The following is a 20,788-nucleotide window of genomic DNA, read 5'->3' on the forward strand; positions in this document are numbered from 1 at the left end:
GACTTTAGGCACACTTTGGTGCCTTTACTTGGAGTTTACGGCCCAAGAGCATATCCTTGGCCGTAAACTCCCTTTTAGGGATGATTTTGATGTGTTTTACTCCCCATTCAAGCTACAAGTAATAGAGGGTTAAAGTCTAAAGCCTTAAGGGGTGTTTAAGGCACTTTAAGCCCTTGAAAAAGGTGCTTACAGTCCAAGAAAACTCTTGGGCCATAAACTCCTAAAACTAGGCGATCTTGATTGTGTTTTAGCCTCAAATGTTCATACATAATGTCCTTAACTAGTTACCTAACAAGGAAATGGGACTAGGTAGCTTTTAGGCTTTGTTTTGGAGTTTACTCCCCAAGAACGTTCTTGGGCGGTAAACTCCCGGATCTTACATATTTGGCATGCAAACAATGTTATTAAGCGTATAACAAGCATTAAAACACAACTAGGAAAGTAGACTCACGATTTGGGATGAAAACCCAAAGATCTGTGAGAGAGAAAATGGCTTTTCTCTAGTTGGAAATGTGAATAATGAATAATTTGGTTCAAAATTCTATTTATAGTCCTGAAATATTTTGGCAGAAAATATTTTATTCTGGAATTGGACTGTAACATTATGAAGTGTTGAAATGCTCAAGTTTCACAAACCCATGAGCATCCACTTTCCTGATATCTCCTTAAACGTAAGCCCTAATGTACACAAACTTATTCGGAAAAGTCTGAAAATCACTGAAACTGGACTAGCTTCTATTGAATAGATATTGATCGCACAAAATGGAAATTTCGGGTTGTCACAGGTTGGCTTTACCAGATAGAAATTTTCGGGTTGTCACATCATCACCCCGTTAGAAGGAATTTCGTCCCGAAATTAGCTTTCTTACTAGTACTCCTGGGGTTGTGCTCCTTTGATTGGTAGAATACTCATTCATAGACCTGGGCAACTTTGCCTTGACGCACATGATAAGATTCATAGTTGGTCTATCTATCATCACCTCGTGTATACAAGTCTTACATAATTAAGATTAGTAAGAAGGTCGGATATGCGACTCTGCCCTAGGTCCACAACCAAACAAGGAACAGGAGATAGGGCGGAAACACACATACTAAATCTGCAAAATGATAATTATATACCACTCTCACGTATACACTTAATAGTGATAGGTGATCGAGCCGTATTCGTCCTTTGCCTCTGTGCTTGAACTTGATCTGTTGGACGAGTGGTAGCTCGGGATAGTCTGTTGAATATACGGTGTTAAGGTTTCGGAGGGCAAGGTACTCCTCGCATGAGTACATCGGGGTTTAGAAAACAAGAGACAATATTGAGGTCTAGGTCGGGTTGTCATTACGAATTATGAGGGTTTCATGAATTTGACAGTCAAGGCGACGGAATTCGAAACATATGAACTTAGTATGGTGAGGACCACGCCAATCCATGACGAATGCTGACAACAGAATCTTTACAGAAACAAAAGTTAGGAAGATTTGAAAGAAGCGTTTGTTATACGATGGTGTATCCCAAGTGTGCTCAACAATGTACTTTGTGTAGACTTTCTAGTGTTTCAAGTTTTCTCCTTGAAATTACCACTGCCACCAATCGTACCGCAATGAGCGAGTTCTAACTATACAAGTGTTTTGATAATTAGTTTTGATACTCTATATTATGATCATCTCTGGTACCTCTATGATCGCCTGGTATATACAAGTTATGTATAATTAAGATGAATAAGACGGTCAACTGAGTGGCCCTGCCCTAAATCCATAACCAAACTAGGTACAGGAATTAAGGCGGAATCACTCACTCTATGTCTGCAAAATCTTAGCTATGCAGAACCCTAATGTACACGAATGAGTGACTTGTTCAGATGAGTGAGTTATTATAATTACTTTTAAATATTTCCCCAAGTTTTAATCTTATATAAATATAAATTAAATTTTAAAGCAATTCTTATTTCGAAGACGTACCGCTGGTCGTTGGGGACTCTAGGGTAGTTTCTCCTGTGGTGATCATCAGAATTTGTCCATCCGCTCCTGAGTTCTACGTTATCGGGCAGTCCCTCTTGTAGAGCCCTATCTTACCATAGCCATAGCAGGCCTGGTTTGCTTCTACTCCGGGGACTTGCGAGATCGGTTGTGCTGGTGCCCTATAGAATTGGGATGTGTACCCCTTCCTATGGCAATTCAGGCATTGCATTTCCTGACACACTCCGGTGTGGTGGTAGTTACACCATCACACTTCGGGAGAGTTCCAACATATCGATTGGCAGGTGCTGGAGTAGCAGGTGTTGTGGCGGCGTATATAGTACCCATTTGTTGTTGTTGCGGGGTTTCCTGTGTTGTTCACTCCTTCTTCTTGTTCCCCAACTTTTGTTTATAGTCCCCTCCCTTTGATGGATCGGGAATGGGGACCAACACGCCATGACGGACTCCATGGTAAATGAGTCGTTGGGCCAGGCGTTTGGCGCTATCGAATGTAGTTGGGTTAGAAGACAATACATCCCCTTGAATCAGGGTAGATAAACCCTAAATGTACCTTTCTATCTTCTTACTCTCCTGGGTAACCATCTCGGGGCAGAGTGCATCCAGATCGCTAAACCTGTCAGTGTAGGTCACTATGTCTGAGCCGACAATGGTATGCTCCCATAGCTCTTGTTCCAGCTTTTAGACTTCGCCTCTTAGGCAGTATTCTTCCAACATCATCTCTTTTAGGTTTTCCCAACCTATCGAGTTAGCCACTAATAGGGTCAGTGACTTAACATGGCTATTCCACCATGTTAGGGATCTGTCGAAGAAGGTGCAAGCAGCAAACTTAACTTTGCTCCCTTCTAGGCACAGACAGATTGTGAAGACCGAATCTGTTTTCTCGAACCATCGGATCAGAGAAATGACTCCCCCATTTCCATTAAAGGATTCAGGTTTGCAGTTCATGAAGTCCTTGTGCGAACACTCCCGTGGGTGTTCGTGGGTAACCCCGTGGTTAGTTAAGTGGGTACCGCCATCAATTCCGTTGGTACCACTTTTGCTGATGTGAGTTAGAGCAGCTGTTACTACGGCTGCTATCGCTGCTTGGAGAGCAGCAAGATTGAACTGTGGTGGATTCTCTATTATGCTATTGACTAGACGCCGTACAGGTCTGCTGCGAGGCATCTTGTGCTCAAAATAATACAAAGATGAGATGGAAATAAATCTATAGGAGAGGTTATAAGCCAAAAGCTGAATGACTAAGTTATCATAGTTCCGAATGTATCTGGTTCTGACTTTCATAGGGTTCTGGAAAAAATTTATAAATGGAGTCTATATAAAATAAACTTTATAAATCAGAAGTTGCTATCCTCGAATGAATCTCTGTGAATTGAATAACTGATATTGGCTGCATGAAAAGAAATAATCCTAACACATAGTGTGAGTAGTGAAATCACTAGCTCACTAAGTCAATAAGGGTATTATTTATTAGTGTGACATATAAGACGTTTTAGTTTCTTCGGCTGATTCTTTCTTGGAAAAATCTTTTTGAATCTCTTTTTGTTTCTCCTTGACTCCTCTACTAACGACCATAATGGAGTGGTTACATCTATCAGGGTTTGTCGTACGAGAATGGAAGTATCTAAAGAATCTATGAGATTAAGTGTAACATTATGGGGTGATCCTTACCGGGTCCTCCTATGATTGCGCAATGTATAAAAGTTGTTTATAATTTAAGATTAGATACACCTTCGAATAAGTGATCCTACTCCAAGACCACAACCAAACAAGGAACAGGAAGTGAAGCATAGATCACAATTTCTAAGTCTATAAAATCTCAATTATACAACACCTTGGAAGTATACACTCCGGAATCATAGATCTACCAAAAGGGTCTTTTAAGTTCTCACATAAGTTATTTATAGTGCCTAAAATACTCCTATAGTATTTTAATGTAACGAACTTGGTATGTTTTAAACTTGTTGTTGTCTTATAGTATCATAAAATACTCCTGTAGTATTTTAACTTTATGTTCTAATCTATAAATCCCTTGAATAGAATTTGGTAAGTTTTAGGACTGTTGCAACACCACATCACTCCCAAACGCATGTCGGTCACATCTCAAATGAATATAGTCGATCGAGCTATATTGATCCCAAATATGATTAAATAAGTATCCAGGTTTGACCGTAGTGTTCAACCTTTAGATACTTTTGTTATGTTCTTCTTGTGATACTTGTTCTAGTATGTATATATGTTTTAAGCATGTATGTATACTTTTATAAAGTATTGTTACATTTTTAAAATATACTTTTATTCAGAGCACTTCGGCCCCGTTGCATTTATAGTTGTATATCTTTTATAGGTTGATATATTTAGTTCACTATAAACAATGCTCTGATACCAATCTGTCACACCCCCAACCGGAATGGCAGAAATGTTTGGGGCGGAGGACATCATGTTTAGTATTACAACACATGCATCATAGTAATCAAAGTAACAAACAACCATTGCAATAATATGAAAGTGTTTACAAAGTATGTGATTCACATAAGATAGATTCCAAAAGTGTATAACAAAACAAGACATGAAGCTACTAAACTCCATTTTCTGAATCCCAGTGCACGTACCTATCTACTAGTCTCCTGAGAATAGAAGTTATTTTGAAAGATTAGATCAGCATTTAAGGTGGTGTGTTCATAAGTATTTAAGTGATGAAAGAAGTTGTAAATTCTTTTAGAAAAGTTCGACTATTCCTCCGAAAAATCCTATATTTTCTTATATGATGAATGAAAGTAAACATGACTCTACAAATTCCTTCTATGAGTACTAAATGGATACAAGTTATATACATTTTAGAGTAAACAGACAATCGGTTGTGTGAATCTGCCCTAAGCCCACAACCAAACAAGGAACAGGGAATGAGGCAGAAGTCACACATCCTATTGTTTGTATAGATCTTCACTGTATATAACCCTGGTGTATTCATTTGGTACTTACGAAGTTAACTGTAATAGTTATTTATATTTGATGAAAACATTCTTTAAGAAAATCATATATTTCCTTTAGTAAAAATGGTAACCACAATATTTCCTTCTATAATCACTTAGTTTATACAAGTTATATATAATCTAATATCGAATGGACAACTAAATGGGTGAATCTGCCCTAAGCCCACAACAAAACAACGAACAGGATGTAAGGCGGAAAACACACATCCAGCTGCCTATCAGATATTAATTATATATAACCCTGATGTATAAACTAAGGTATTATAGAATTAATCACTAAAGGTCCTTTAAGTTATATTGGTTTAAAAAAATGGATTAAACCCTTTTTGCTGATAAGCTTCTAGTTTAGCCTACTAAATGTTTTATCTGAAAAGTAGGTTTTTGTACCAGAAAACGGTATATTGAATTTGTATGCTATGACGTGACCCTTTCCTGGTAATCCTTATGATTATTTGGGGTTTAAGGAATATATATATATATATATATATATATATATATATATATATATATATATATATATATATATATATATATTAACATTGAATAGATAGTAGACTGGGTGAATTTGCTCTAAGCCCACAACCAAACAAGGAACAGGAAATGAAGCAGAAAGCACACATTCTACTGTCTACCGGACCTGATTAATATATATCCCTGATGTATTTACCAATGAATCATAAAGTTAGCATTATAGGTCCCCTTCTAACTTAATGTACTAAGACTCGACTATTCTGTTTGTCTTTTATAATGATGGAAGTTTTCCCAAGTTTAAGACTATTCTTACTAGAAAATATTTCCATTAATTTTTATGTGAGAAGATCACTATATGAATGCAATAATGGGAAAATGAAAGCATTCAGTAATGTTGTATAAAGTGACTACTGAAACACTAACTACTTTAAAATCAGTTTGTTAATTAAGGTTAAAATGTGAAGAGGTTATAACCATACTGATGGACAAGTGCTCAACACGACGACCTGCTAGCGTCGAAACTGATGTGACATTTGTCACCCCTTGGTGTGCCGGCCAAAATGTAGCGAACAGTTGGGATGCGGGCTTGTCAGTCCTCTATAGATCTATACACACAATGTCCGTTCTCCCTCCAGGAGGCCCTGGTTACAAAACGCGAAGTAGTCTTACATAATTGTTATCTTGTTCTTGTTATCGTATGTTCCTTTTTGTTCTTGTTATTGTATGTTCCTCCCTGTTCTTGTTATTGTATGTTTTGAACCCCTAAACTATACCTATTATAGTTTACTAGTTATCACAAATAACATTTACACAATATCATTTTATTCAACTTGTATCCCTCCCCCCCTTAAAAGCATCTAAGACATTTAAAATATTGATTATAGGGGTATAAACTCACATTATGTGGGTGATTCAATTGAAGATTCGTGTAAGGATGAGAACTTCCACGAATGAATTTCCGAGACACAAACGAGTCCTAAATCACATATAATGGCATACATACTTGTAATTAGTTTTTAAAACATCTAACATGCAAGGAAACAACCTTTGGGACTAGGAAATACTTGTAATGAAGTGTTACAATCACATGTGATTGTATGAAAGGGAGTTTACCGCCAAACGAAGATGTGTTCACGACCACACTTGAGTTTACGGCTAAAGGATAGTTTACAGGCGTAAACTCTTGAGGATTATGCACTAATTGCTTGTTTCATGGCTAGGAATCAAGTGTTTCTTATGGATAACTAGATGATAGAAGAGATACTCACACATTGGAAGACTTTAGAGTGTTTACAGCCCACGAACTAGTGTGTGTTCTTGGTGTTCTTGATGATTTGAAGATCTAACCCCAAAAAAGAGATGAATTCACGGATGGAATCATAGGGTTTTACTAGATCAAGAAGGATATCAAATAATAATGAAAGAATCACTTACAACTTTGACGAGAAATGGATGTGTTCTTGATGATACTTGAGAGATAAATGAGTGTTCTTGACTTGAAGATGTGAGAAATGAAGAATAAATGAAGGAAATCTATACTTATCATGAGAGATCACGACCACCAAGAGTTTACGGCCATAAACTCTAGTTTGCGGCCATAAACTCCTTGTGATGGAGTTTCCGACTCAATTGCAACCCAATGAACTTATGTTGACACACCGCAACACAGAATCATTAAGTGTAGTAGGTATAGAACACTCAAAAAGACCCCCAACAATGCTAAAAGATAGCAGAAGACTTTAGAGTGTTTACAGCCCAAGAACTAGTGTGTGTTCTTGGTGCTCTTGATGATTTGAAGATCTAACCCCAAAAAAGAGATGAATTCACAGATGAAATCATAGGGTTTTACTAGATCAAGAAGGATATCAAATAATAATGAAAGAATCACTTACAACTTTGACAAGAAATGGAAGTGTTCTTGATGATACTTGAGAGATAAAATGAGTGTTCTTGACTTGAAGATGTGAGAAATGAAGAATAAATGAAGGAAATCTATACTTATCATGAGAGATCACGACCACCAAGAGTTTACGGCCATAAACTCTAGTTTGCGGCCGTAAACTCCTTGTGATGGAGTTTCCGACTCGATTGGAACCCAATGAACTTAAGCTGACACACCCCAACACACAATCCTTAAGTGTACTAGGTATAGAACACTCAAAAAGACCCCCAACAATGCTAAAAGATAGCATAAACAAGTCTGGCATTTGATTGAATTTGTTGGCTTTACCATATAGAAATTTCCGGGCTGTCAATATATATATATATATATATATATATATATATATATATATATATATATATATATATATATATATATATATATATATAAGAAGGCGCGCCACGCACGTCTTGGAGGCACGTCGTACGCTAGTCTCGTGCCTGGCTGGGTCCTTTGGTCTTCTGACATGTGTCGAGCTTAGGACTTCCCATGTCATCCCTTCCAGAACAATGGCACGTGTCAACACATGGTGGTGCCAGGTGTCACAATTTTGTGGAGCCACGTCGCCACATCTCTTGGAGGAGCGAGAGGTCGGCTTGCCATGTGGCTCACTCCGGTGCTACCATGTCGAGCTTAGGACATGCCACATCGCCACATCTCTTCGATTCTGATATAGATTGTTTTTGCTAACAATCAACCTATTAGAACTTCAACTTTTGTGCACATACTGCTGCTCTGAAACTTTGAAAAACCATAAATCCTCTTACGAAGTCAGCTTTGGACGTTCTCTATGTGCACGCTCTCGATTTAACGACTACTACAACTTTTGTTTGGGCTAAAAATTGATTTATCAAAAATTCACTTTTGACGATACACAGAGTGGTGCTAGTTTAATCGTGAAACTCCGAAGAAGCATAAATTCTTCATACGATGTCATATTTCAGTGTTCTTTATATGTACGGAATCCTTTTCACATATACTATAACTTTGATTAAGATTATTTATCTTAAATAATCTTCTATAAAAAATTATTTTTGATGCTTAATATATCTTAATTGACTACCCCGATTTTGCGAGTGTTACAACATCCACTTCAGTAGGAAGAAATTCTAAATCGTTCAACGTAACATATACTCCTCTGTTTTTAATCAACACAACACTACACTTTTACTATTTGTTACCCCAAAACAACAACTTAGTTAGATGTCAACTGAAAACTACCTGTCAACCAATCGTTACGTAATTAATAAGAGAAGTATAAACACATAATCATATGTTAAAGTCTTTGTTTTGTCATATGTTTTTTGAATCTTTTTTCCTTTAAATATTTCGCCTCAATTTCCTAGCATACGCTTCTTGTATGGAGCAACCACATTACTTTTTTAATAAACACCATTTTGTGTAGCATATTCATTTCTTTTTATTAAACACAACAATGTATTTATTTTTTTATCCATAACAACATAATATTTAATTGAAAATGGAATATTAGTTGTCAAAATAAAACCAATCATCGTTGTTGCAATTACAACTTTGCAATGTTGTGTTGGAAACTTAGAAATTAGCATCAAGATTAAAATTTGCATTTTAGTTTTTAATTTGCATTGGAAAATGATATTGCATTATTTATTCATATAATCCATGCAGTATCTAGGTATTTTTATCTATATTTGGTTTTAATTATAGATAAAAGGTACTTATAATGTTTAAAATTTGTTTTGTAGTAGCGAAGAAATTTCTGGGAACAAAAGGAATGAAAATGTAGAGATGGAGCACGATTCTAAAGACCCCATGGTGTGGATATATGTGTCCCACGGTGTGGCGGATGGGGTTTTCCCGTTTAAATCTTTCCAGAGGCATTGCAAATGAAGACTTGATGGGCACGCGTATGAGACTTTTCCACAGCACGAACATTTATTTTCCACGGCATAAAAGCTGTTTTGGAAACTATATAAAAATCGCTTTTGCTTCTTAACCTAACTTATGCATCAAGTCTCTCTAAACCATTAGCAACCATATAACCATTTTGGAGCCCTTGGAGATCAGGATTCGTTAGAGAAGCTAGTTTTTAAGAGATTAAAGGAACAATAACGTTTAATTAGTCGGTTTGCTTTGTTTCAATCATAAATTTCAAAGTTAATTGTTTTTACTTGTTCTTTCTGCAATAGTTATGAGCTAAAAACCTTAACTTTCGTTTAGGGTAGAGAAGCTATGAACATGTGTTGATTTTGTGATTTTGGATTTTAATCTACTTGATTATTTGTTATACTAGCTTGTTAAAAGATCCTTATGTGCTAAAGTTTCAATCTTTATGTTTATTGTTCAGTATTATTGAGATTAGATGATCAATCTTTTTGATGTGCTTGAATCATATGAATCTATAATCATTAAGATTGTATGACTAGGACATTAACAAAAGCCTAGGGTTAAATAGAAAACCTTGTCGCTCTAATATGTGAGCTTATATATGATGACCATTCATGTATATAACTGGTATTATGTTCATTAATATAAGTTTATTATTCAAGTCTTGCATGATTCGAACTAAATATTGATTTATATGATTATTTGCTTACTTGATGACTGAGTTGATAATTGTGTTAAATCAAAGGATTGGTAATATTATCATTATTACTTGTCATAATTGGAAATTGTAATCAACAAAATTAAATCCATTCCACTATCATTACAATCAATCATACGGAATTATTTAATTGAACATAAATGAAAATTCTTTTTAATTCTTGTCTTTCAAATCATTTTTATGCTTGCCATTTGTTTGAGTTACTTTTTGTCTTAAGAAAGCGGGATGTCATTAGGTTTTCTAAACATGCAAAACACGAAGCAACCCACAAATCGCTTATTTAATTAGTTAACTATTAGTAGATAATTTACTCCATAATCATTCCCGTTCCCCAAGTGTTCGACAACCATACTTACCATCTCCATATTGTCAAACGAATAGATACATTTACCTAATTGTATAGTGGTTTCAGTGGATAATAAGTGCAATTTATAAATATAAAACGAATACCTTTATATGCAAAAAAAAATCATTTAGCTATCAATTTGTAATTTAAAATTAAATATATTTATTGATTGTTATTTGGATTTAACCGCGAATTGAACCAAATAAACTGAAAATGGATGAAATCAAATAATATTTAGTTATGTTTCGGTTAATATTTTTAAAGTCAAAAACCAATAAACCGTAACAAAAAAACTGAAAACCTACTAACACCCCTACCAAACAACTTATAAGAAAACAATATTTTAAGGATGGTCACAAGTTCGTTATGTTTCGCATCTTTTTTTGTATATTTATTATTTCAAAAAAATCCAAATGGTTTTGTAAAATGAAAATAAATAAATATACAAATAAAAACATTAATAATGTTTTCTTATTAAATAAAAAAATAAGTAAAAGGTATTACTAACGTTGCCACATAAGATGATTTGGTCAAACTAGTAAATTCATTCATCAAAGTGTGTACTTTTGAGTAGTATGACCTAGTTAATCGTACATTATCTTATCTAGATTTAAAAGCACAGAAAAAAAAATTAAAATTGTTATTATTAGATAAAGATAATAGATATAAAAATAAAAATTATAATATCATGTATAAAGATGTTTTAAGAAATTCATCAATAATTTATAGAATTTTATTTCTTACATCTTTTTATATATTAATAGTAAAACACTTATTTTAAATTTTTATTTGTAATTTATTTTATGTGCTCATGTATATTTTTTACAATAACTTAATTTTTTATTTGTCATATAAACAAATTACATTTTCATGATTGATTGTAGGGGTGGAATTGGTACGGTATCAATTCGTTTTTCCTTAAACCGTGTACCGTACCAACTATACTTGGTATAAAAAATTGTTACCAGTACCGTAACAAATATATTTGGTACCAATATATTTGGTTACCAACATGTTTGGTTGGTACACATTGGTAACGGTATATACCGACTTATTTTATATTTCTATTGTAAGATTTTAAAATAAGTAAATACATCGGGTAATTCTGATATTTAGTAAAGAAATTGATTATGTAGTTCCTTTAATTTACAAAATAATTCTATTGAAGTAACGTTAAAATAACATTTTAGTTTTGTGTTTTAACGTGTTAATAACTATCGACTAATACAACCAAATAACTTATATAACGTTCTTAAAACTCTAAACACTAAATACAGCTGACAATTGAAAATTTGAAATATATATATATATATATATATATATATATATATATATATATATATATATATATATATATATATATATATATATATGAATTTGTTGGTACTGAATTACCATGGTATTCAAAATTTTATACCATTACCGTACCAAGATTGTTCAATTGGTACGGTACTACCAACCAAATATGTTGGCTACCAAATATGTTGGCAACCAACTTTCTTGATTCGGTTGGTAGCATGTTGGTTGGTTTCCGTGGTACAATTTTGACAGCCCTAATTGATTGTGTTTCTTTTTAAGGATATTGATTTTTATATTTAATAATGTTATAGACAAATCATCTATCTTTTAAATTAATAATGGATTCAAAATATGTATGTATGTACATATGTATATATGAGAGGGAAGGCATGTTCATACGTGGAAGGAAAATTATCGTATGAACGTATTAATCAGAATATATCAAAAATTAAATTATTAATTAAATCAGTAAGGGTACATTAATAATATTACATATATAATAAATATATTCCTAAATTAAAATCTCACACATCCCTATAAAATTGCAATTAGTCTCTACCGCATCTTCCGGACAATCCATTTCCGTTAGCCGCCAACACCAATGAAGAGCACCTCCGGCAACCTTCTGCCACCCTAACGCCGCCGTCATATCTCCCTGCATTTTCATCGCCACGTTCAACAACTCTCTTCCATTTTGACGGTAAAGTTTCAATTTTAATTAAAACATGTTTATGGTTTTGCGTGTTTTTTACTAAGGTTTTTAGCGATTGATTTGATAATATCTCCCTCTTTTCTTGGCGGTAAATCGACATTGCTGTTTAATTTGGGTCGTTCGTTGGTTTACATGTCGTAAGAGTATATATTGTTGTTTAGATTAAAGGCTCCTTTATCAAATCATGTATAGCGGTTTTTCAATTTTTTATATATTTACACCATCTAAATTGCATTAATAATTTATATCATAAATATGTAAGTTGAAGGTCATTTTTGACAATGTGAAAGTTTGTGCTTTTTGTCAGGAAATAATTGGAAAGAGTTTGTTCTTTTTGTCGAGAAATTGAAAGTCATTGCTCAAACTTTTATTTATATCAATTTCATTATTCTTTTCATTAAGAATAAGAATCATATATTTTTGATGTCATGTACTTTTTACAATAAATTTTAACCGGATGTTGCTATTTTTTTCTAATCAACAAGAGTATTGTCGTTGAAAAGACGATGCTAGAATATATATATAAAAAGTGAAAAAGATTTGATCTGATTTTGGGTAAAATACATAGTATATGGAAAAAAAATCTTTCATTCGATTATTATGTCTTAATGAATTTCCCAGTTATCTCAATTGATTTCATCATGAATGCTATTCTAGGTTGTTTTTGTTTTTAATTCTTAAATAATAACATCCTAAATAAAGAAATATTACAATGATTTATTGTCTACCACATTATATCAAAATGATATTAATATTCATAACAAATTCACTAAATATTCTATTTTTGATCAGTTCTAACATAATACTTGTAATTGATTGGAAAATGTCAAAAAAAAGATAGATTATTCTTGTTTTGGTGCTATAACGAAAAATGGTAATGTAGTGATCTATTAAGACGAGACGTAGACGGTCATGAAGATTTGGATTGCATTATCAACACATTCTTTTAGAATGCCAATCATGTATAATCTCGATCCACTCATTAGTTCACCACACCACGAAGTCAAAATATAGCAAAGATACAATCTACAAAATCCGGAAACAAGAATGAAAATGAAAATTCTTTCAAGAATCACATTGTAATGTTATAGAATGCAGATTTTCAAGAATGACATTGCATTCTTATATAATGAAGATTATTTCAAGAATGATTAATCCTAAAGCATTGTATTCTTATAGAATGATTTGTAATGTGGTTTTTTTGGACCTTGATTTTCGAATTATGTTAATAAAAAATGAGTATGCAGTCGGAATATGTATTAAGAATTTTGTTGTTTTTCAAGATACCCATAAACATGTTTTTTATATAATATAATCTTTTCAGAATGGACTATTTTAGAAAAGATTTGATTAATTTAAATACAAAAAAGCAACCCTTGATTTTCGGAAGAATCCTTACCAATCTGTTTTTTTTCCCTTTATAATTCTAGCCTAAAAGACTAAAATACCTTTAGGGAAGCTATTTAGAAACTAATTAATTAATTAAATTTAATATAATTACAAAAATTCCAATTAAATAATTGGTCCAAATTTGTTCTTTTTTAGTTTTCATTAGTCTTTTCATCCACACAAAATACCTTTAGGGAAGCTATTTAGAAACTAATTAATTAACTAAATTTAATATAATTAAAGAAATTCCAATTAAATGATTGTTCCAAATTTGTTCTTTTTTATTTTTCATTAGTCTATTCATCCACACAATAATTAGGGGGTAACCGTATACCTAATGCCAAATGTTGCTAGAGGGGTGAAATCTTGAAATATTTTTTAATGATTGGGTCATAATTAGCATAAACTATCAGAATAACGGTAAAATATCAAACTGAAAATAACACAAAGACTTTTATTTTTTAATTAAGAATTATATATATATATATATATATATATATATATATATATATATATATATATATATATATATATATATATATATATATATATATAGAGAGAGAGAGAGAGAGAGAGAGAGAGCTAGGTTCAAATGTTTCTAGCAACTATTGTGTGCATGAATGCACCAATAGAAATTTAGGAATAATTTAATCATTAAATAAAGTAATAAGGGTAAATTAGTAAATCATGACTCTAAATTTATGGTAATTGAGATAAATGGGGGATTTGATTTTAAAATCACCAAAATAAAAGGAGGAAGAACGACCTGCCTTCATCTTCTACCCCGCTTCGTCTCAACCCAACCCTAAACCACGAAAGTCATCGGACACCACGACCACCACAGCCGCAATAAACCCTAAAATCATCATCTGATTATGAAGGTTCTAAGTTGAAATGATTCTGAAGATTGGCTGCTAATCAAAATGAAGGAGATGATAAAGCAGAAGATGATGAATAGGTTTCACAAGCGCAATTCCTCTTCAGCATCGTATGTTGATTTTAAATCAGATGAAAAACTCGATTTCAAGTTCTCTACCCTTCAAGCTCTTCAGGTCTATCTCTTTCGTTTTTCATACCCACAATTGTTATCTGTTCCTCTTTGTCACTTTAGATGGATTGTCAAACGATTCTTCAATTAGTGTTGTTTAATTTAGATTTTGTTTTTTTCTTTATTTATGATTGAAAGCCAAGCCACACTCACAGTACATAGAAATCTTCACTTGCTGAATGTTTGCTTTTTTATACTTTGAGCTTTGATTCTATATTATTTATATATGTTGCACGAAAGGTGTTTGTGGAAATGCCAAAAAGAGAATGTATTATTTCAAAACTCTTAGAATGTCTATTATTCTGACAGAATACGATTTCAATCTCTCCTTATTTGTCAAGATAGGAAAAGTAAAAAACATTGCAAGATAGGAAAAATGAAATAGATTCTGTTAGAATCTGGTCATGTGGTATGTATTCTGTCAAAACTCTTAGAATGTCTATTATTCTGACAGAATTTGATTTCAATCTCCTTATTTGTCAAGATAGGAAAAGTAAAAAACATTGCAAGATAGGAAAAATGAAATACATTATGTTAGAATAGGCTATCATTCTCTATTATATAGTTTCTATTAAATAAGTAATGCTTGTATTCTGTCAGAATTTATTTGTATAAATGCATTCTGTTAGAATGTCTTTGAGAATGTTTGTTAACAACAAGTACATTAGCTTCACTGGTAATACTAATAAATAATGCATCTTATTCTTTCAGAATGGCTTGAAGAAGGAATTCAATATTAATCATATAATAGAAAGATTTGGAATCGAGTTCAACAACAAATATATTTTGCGAAGAATTACATTCTTACGATATTATATCACATTTTCATCATAGTTTGAATCAAGTGCATTATTTGGACCATTGATGAAGATCATGTGTATTTGCTTAATAATTGTATATTTAAGAATGTTATTACTTCATATTTTTATTCATTTGTGATGATATTCTGTTAAAATATGTATAACTATATTAAATTCTATAAGAATGTTAGTTTGTATGAATATGTATGATTTTGTATTCATGTTCTAATGTATATGAAGAATATATGTTGAATTATTAAATCAGGTTAATTATCAAAAATATATGCATTGCAAATATATTCTACAAGAATAAAATCGAAAATATCTTTACTAATTAATGTTTGACATTCTGACAAATTAAAATCGGATTTTTTTAAATTTGAATTAATTTAAAATATTCAAATTTTAAAAAATAAAGGAATTAATTATCCCTAAAAATCCGAAAATTTCCATTTTTAATATAGGTTAATTGACTAAAATGCCCTTATGCTGGAATTTGTGTAATTATATGGTACATGTTACCCTATTGTGATATCATAGACCCTCAGATCATTATCTTTGATTCTATTCCATCCGGTGGTCCAAATTTATGCATTCTAGCACACAATAGTTAACAAAAACAAAATAACCTAAGCCTATATATATATATATATATATATATATATATATATATATATATATATATATATATATATATATATATATATATATATATATATATATATAGGGAACGTTCAATCGAAAACATTTCTTATTGCGAGAACATTTGAAAACAAATTTGGACCACATAATTTTTTTAATTATATTTGTGAAATAATATTCATAAAAATAAAAATAAAATAGTTACAAACAATAAAAAAAAACATACTAGCCAATACCGCTCACCAGTACCTACGACCCGCGACCACCACCTTAACCACCCATCTCCACCACCCGCCATCACTACTAACCACCGTACCCACCACCATCACCCACCATCTACCAACACCACCACCCATCATTACCAATCACCACCACTTATCACCACCAGTCATTACCAACATGCCCACCCATCACCCACAAAAACTACCACTCGCCACCAACATCACCACCTACCAACACCATAACCCACCATCACCACCACCCCCACTTACCTCCATCACCCATCAGTACAACCCACCAACACCACCCATCACTACCCTCCACCACCACCCCTCACCACCATCCGTCACCACCACCACCTCCACCCACCACCTACTACCACGTGTCACCACCACCACCACCATCTATCCATCTCTGGCACCCATCACCACTATCCGCCATCACCACCCATTCCCACCATCCACCACTTCCACTAACCATCACCCACTACCCAGCACCACCCATCACCACTACCCGTCAGCATACCCCTCACCCAGCACCCACCAAAACCATTAAATACCTCTATCACTACCACCTATCAGCACCACCCTACCACTAACCACCCCCACCCCCACCCACCATCAATCAAAACCACCACCCACCACTTACCACTACCAACCACCACCATCAAATGTCACCATATGCCATAACTAGCCACCCAAAAACACCCACCACCTGCTACCATCACCCCCACCTAACATACACTAAAACCACCACCCACCACTATTTCAACTAGACTATCGCCAACCACCACCCACCACCAGCACCGTCATCATCCGCTACTTACCACCACAAACCACCACCGCCATCCATCACGACCACCACCAAACATCACCACACGAGACCGCCACTCACCATCACTACACGCCACGACTCAACCACCAACACCACTACAACCTAGCACCCCATCTGCCACCCCCACCACCTTCACCACCGCCACCACCCATAACAAACACCCACCACCACCCACAGCCACTACAAACCAAATATCACCCACCACTCGTCACCCACCACCCATCGCCTACCACCAGTCACCACTAACCGCCACCACCACCCATCACCATCATCGCCTAACTCCACCAATAAAAGCCGCCACCACACACCACCACACATCTCCACCGCATGACCACCACTTACTACCTACAACCTACAACACTATATGTGATTAAATTCATATAATGGCATAAATCATGTGTTATTATATGTATTTAATCACATAAATCATACGTGATTAAATGCATATAATCATATGTGATTATATGTATCTAATCATATAGGATTTATATGGACAAGAATATTTTTCATGTTTTCCATTCAATAATTTTTCTCATATATTTAATCATATGTGATTATATGTAGTTAATAACATATTAATAATGAGAATAAAGATGTGTTTTCGTGTTTTTTATTCAATGGTTGTTCTCTTGTATATAATCACATATGATTATATGTATCTAATCACATATGATTTATATAGACAATATTCTTTTTTGTTCATATAAATAATATATAATTAGATACACATAATCACATGTGATTAGATGTATTTTGACACATATGATTGAAGTTGACTAAGAACAATTATTGAATCGAGAACGTGATAATGAATATTTTCCACATAAATCATGTGTGATTCAGTAGTTGTTCTCATGTATCTAAATAAATATAATTATATAAATCATATGGATTTAATCACCTAAATCATATGTGATTATATGTATCTAATTACATATGATTTATATAGACAATACTCGTTTTCGAATTTTAAATTCAATAGTTGTTTTTGTTTATTCAATTACATGTGATTATATATATATATATATATATATATATATATATATATATATATATATATATATATATATATATATATATATATGTCTAATCACATATGATTTATAAGGACAACATTCATTTTCTCATTCTCGATTCAATACTTGCTCTCATATATTTAGTCACATGTGATTATATTTATTTAATCACATTTTATTATAATTATATATGATTTATGTGCAGAAGATTTGATTTTGCGTTCACAATTCAATAGTTGTTCTTTGTACACATTTGAAAACGAATCTTGTCTATATATAATCATATATTATTTATTAATTGTGATACTACCCTTGAATAAAGAAAATATAAACAATGAATGATGAGTAAATAATCATTGTAATTTCAAAATAAATTAGTGTACTTTTCGACTATACTAACAAAAGCTACTACTTATTTTTTTCATTGAATGGTTACATCAAAGTTTCTTATTTTGATATTTTTTATTATTATAAAAGAAGAATAAGGTGTAGGTATATACTTTTCACTCTTCAATAACCCTTTTTAACATTTTCATTAGGAGTGTCAGCTAGAATTATTCCCAACCATTACTATTTTTCCTTTCAAACATTAATATAATAATAACCTCATCTTTTGAGGTTTTTTAAATATCGAAATATGTCAAAATATAATAAGAATAAAGTTACTAATGTATACTAACCCAACATAAATAAAGTTAATTATATTTATTTCTAACTAGCCCATGCAAATTATTAGGAGTCTATAAAAGCACATAATACAATCGTACGCATGCGACCCTTGATTAAAGCCACAAATAGCTCAAATTTATCTTTATGACCCAATAACCCCACAGACCACAATCGATATTGGCCATATGATTCAAGCAATTTCACATCACTAAATTGGGAAAATGACTTATTAAGGTAACTAACTATTTCAATTGTCCATATATAGGTAATGTTCTTTTTTTTTGTACACATTAAGGTAACTAAATTGTTTTGTTTGTTCACATTTAGGTAATATGACCGGCTATCACCTGTTTTTGCTTATGTGGCATCCACCTGGCATATGACTTGAATACGTTGCACCTACGTGGCATGGTGCATATATGGGAAAATGACTTATTAAGGTAACTAACTATTTCAGTTGTCCATATATAGGTAATGTTCCTTTTTTTGTACACATTAAGGTAACTAACTTGTTCTGTTTGTTCACATTTAGGTAATATGACCGACTATCAACTATTTTTGCTTATGTGGCATACACCTGACATATGACTTGAATATGTTGCACCTACGTGGCATCCACCTGGCATATGACTTGTTTTGTTTCTTCTTCCTCATCTTATTCTTCAAAACGACAAGATGAATTTCAAGCTGATCATCCATGTGATTGTGGCTTACCATCTCGTGTGAAGATTTCAAGAACTCCTGACAACCCAGGAAGAAAATTTAGAGTTTGTCAAAACTCGATGGTAAATGAATATTGTTGATGTGACAACCCCATATCTAATTCCGTTACAGATCCCATTTTCACTAACGGAACGCATCATTATACGTTATTTTATGTAATATTTGGAATCGTCAACATCCGAATATCTAAATTTATGAATGGCTATATATTAACATAAGAAATATAACTCGTATGTGTTAACCCCGTTTAACCTAATAGAGTTGTATTACCTTTTCAACCACTTCACCCGGGTAAAAAGTTTTAATCCAGTTAACTTTAAACAGCGGGTAGCCGTGTATCGGGTGCGATACCCGAGACATATGCAATGGGTGTGCACAACATTTGAACATTCATTTACCACACATCCACTCTCTCTCTACTTTCTCTCTCTAGACTCGAAATCGACCCCGATTCCGCTAATTTCCGACTTCCAAACGTAAGTACTCACCCTCTATCTTATTCTAGTCATACTTCATTGCATTTGAGGGCCGTAAACACCCAAATTTTTGTGTCAAACAAGTCCCTAAACTACCCTAGTGCATGAAAGGAATTTATCTAAGGCCTATGGAAGTGTGTTGTACAATTAAACTTCACATTTGGGAACAAAATGAAGAGTTTACGGCCAAGGATGTTCTTGGGCCGTAAACTCCCCAAAAATGTATGCCAAATTGTTCCAAACTCACTATAGGGCCTTCTAGGATTTTTCTAAGCCATTTGGGACCATGTTGTACAAGTAAAACCTACATCTTGAAGGGTCTATAGGAGTTTACGGCCCAAGAACAAGTCTTGGCCGTAAACTCCCTAAAAATGACACAAATTATGATGTTTAATCCTTCCCTCTTGGTCCAAAACACACACCACTAAATTAAGGAAGTGAGATAAGGCCCTAAACACACATTTTGGAGTGTCACAAGAGTTTACGGCCAAGCCTAGGGGGCTTACAGCCGTAAACTCCCAAAGAATGGCTTTTAGGCCATAAACTCTAAGAGAGTGAACTCAAGGACCCTTCCGTAAATCATCCATGGCCTCGTACCACTCTCGGGAACCCTTTCTAGGCCTTAAAACCCCGAAAACGACACTAGAATGTCCAAATACT

The 20,788-nt window shown here is 33.4% G+C and overlaps 1 protein-coding gene across 1 annotated transcript; it reads left to right on the forward strand.

Annotated features, from left to right (window-relative positions):
- The first annotated feature begins 16,590 nt into the window (after positions 1 to 16,590).
- Positions 16,591 to 17,618, forward strand: LOC111903648 (uncharacterized). Its single transcript, XM_023899401.2, has 2 exons — positions 16,591 to 16,925; positions 17,186 to 17,618. The coding sequence occupies exons 1-2, from the start codon at positions 16,591 to 16,593 to the stop codon at positions 17,616 to 17,618; spliced, it is 768 nt and encodes a 255-aa protein (XP_023755169.2).
- The last annotated feature ends 3,170 nt before the right edge of the window (positions 17,619 to 20,788 follow it).

This window comes from Lactuca sativa, chromosome 2 (assembly GCF_002870075.4).
Source record: "Lactuca sativa cultivar Salinas chromosome 2, Lsat_Salinas_v11, whole genome shotgun sequence".
Classification (NCBI taxonomy): Eukaryota; Viridiplantae; Streptophyta; class Magnoliopsida; order Asterales; family Asteraceae; genus Lactuca; species Lactuca sativa.

Coding starts and splice junctions, on each gene's coding strand:
- LOC111903648 (XM_023899401.2), top strand. CDS start 16,591: ATGCCCACCCATCACCCACAAAAACTACCACTCGCCACCAACATCACC. Junction 16,926..17,185: donor ACCACCCATCACCACTACCC/GTCAGCATACCC, acceptor TATTTCAACTAG/ACTATCGCCAACCACCACCC.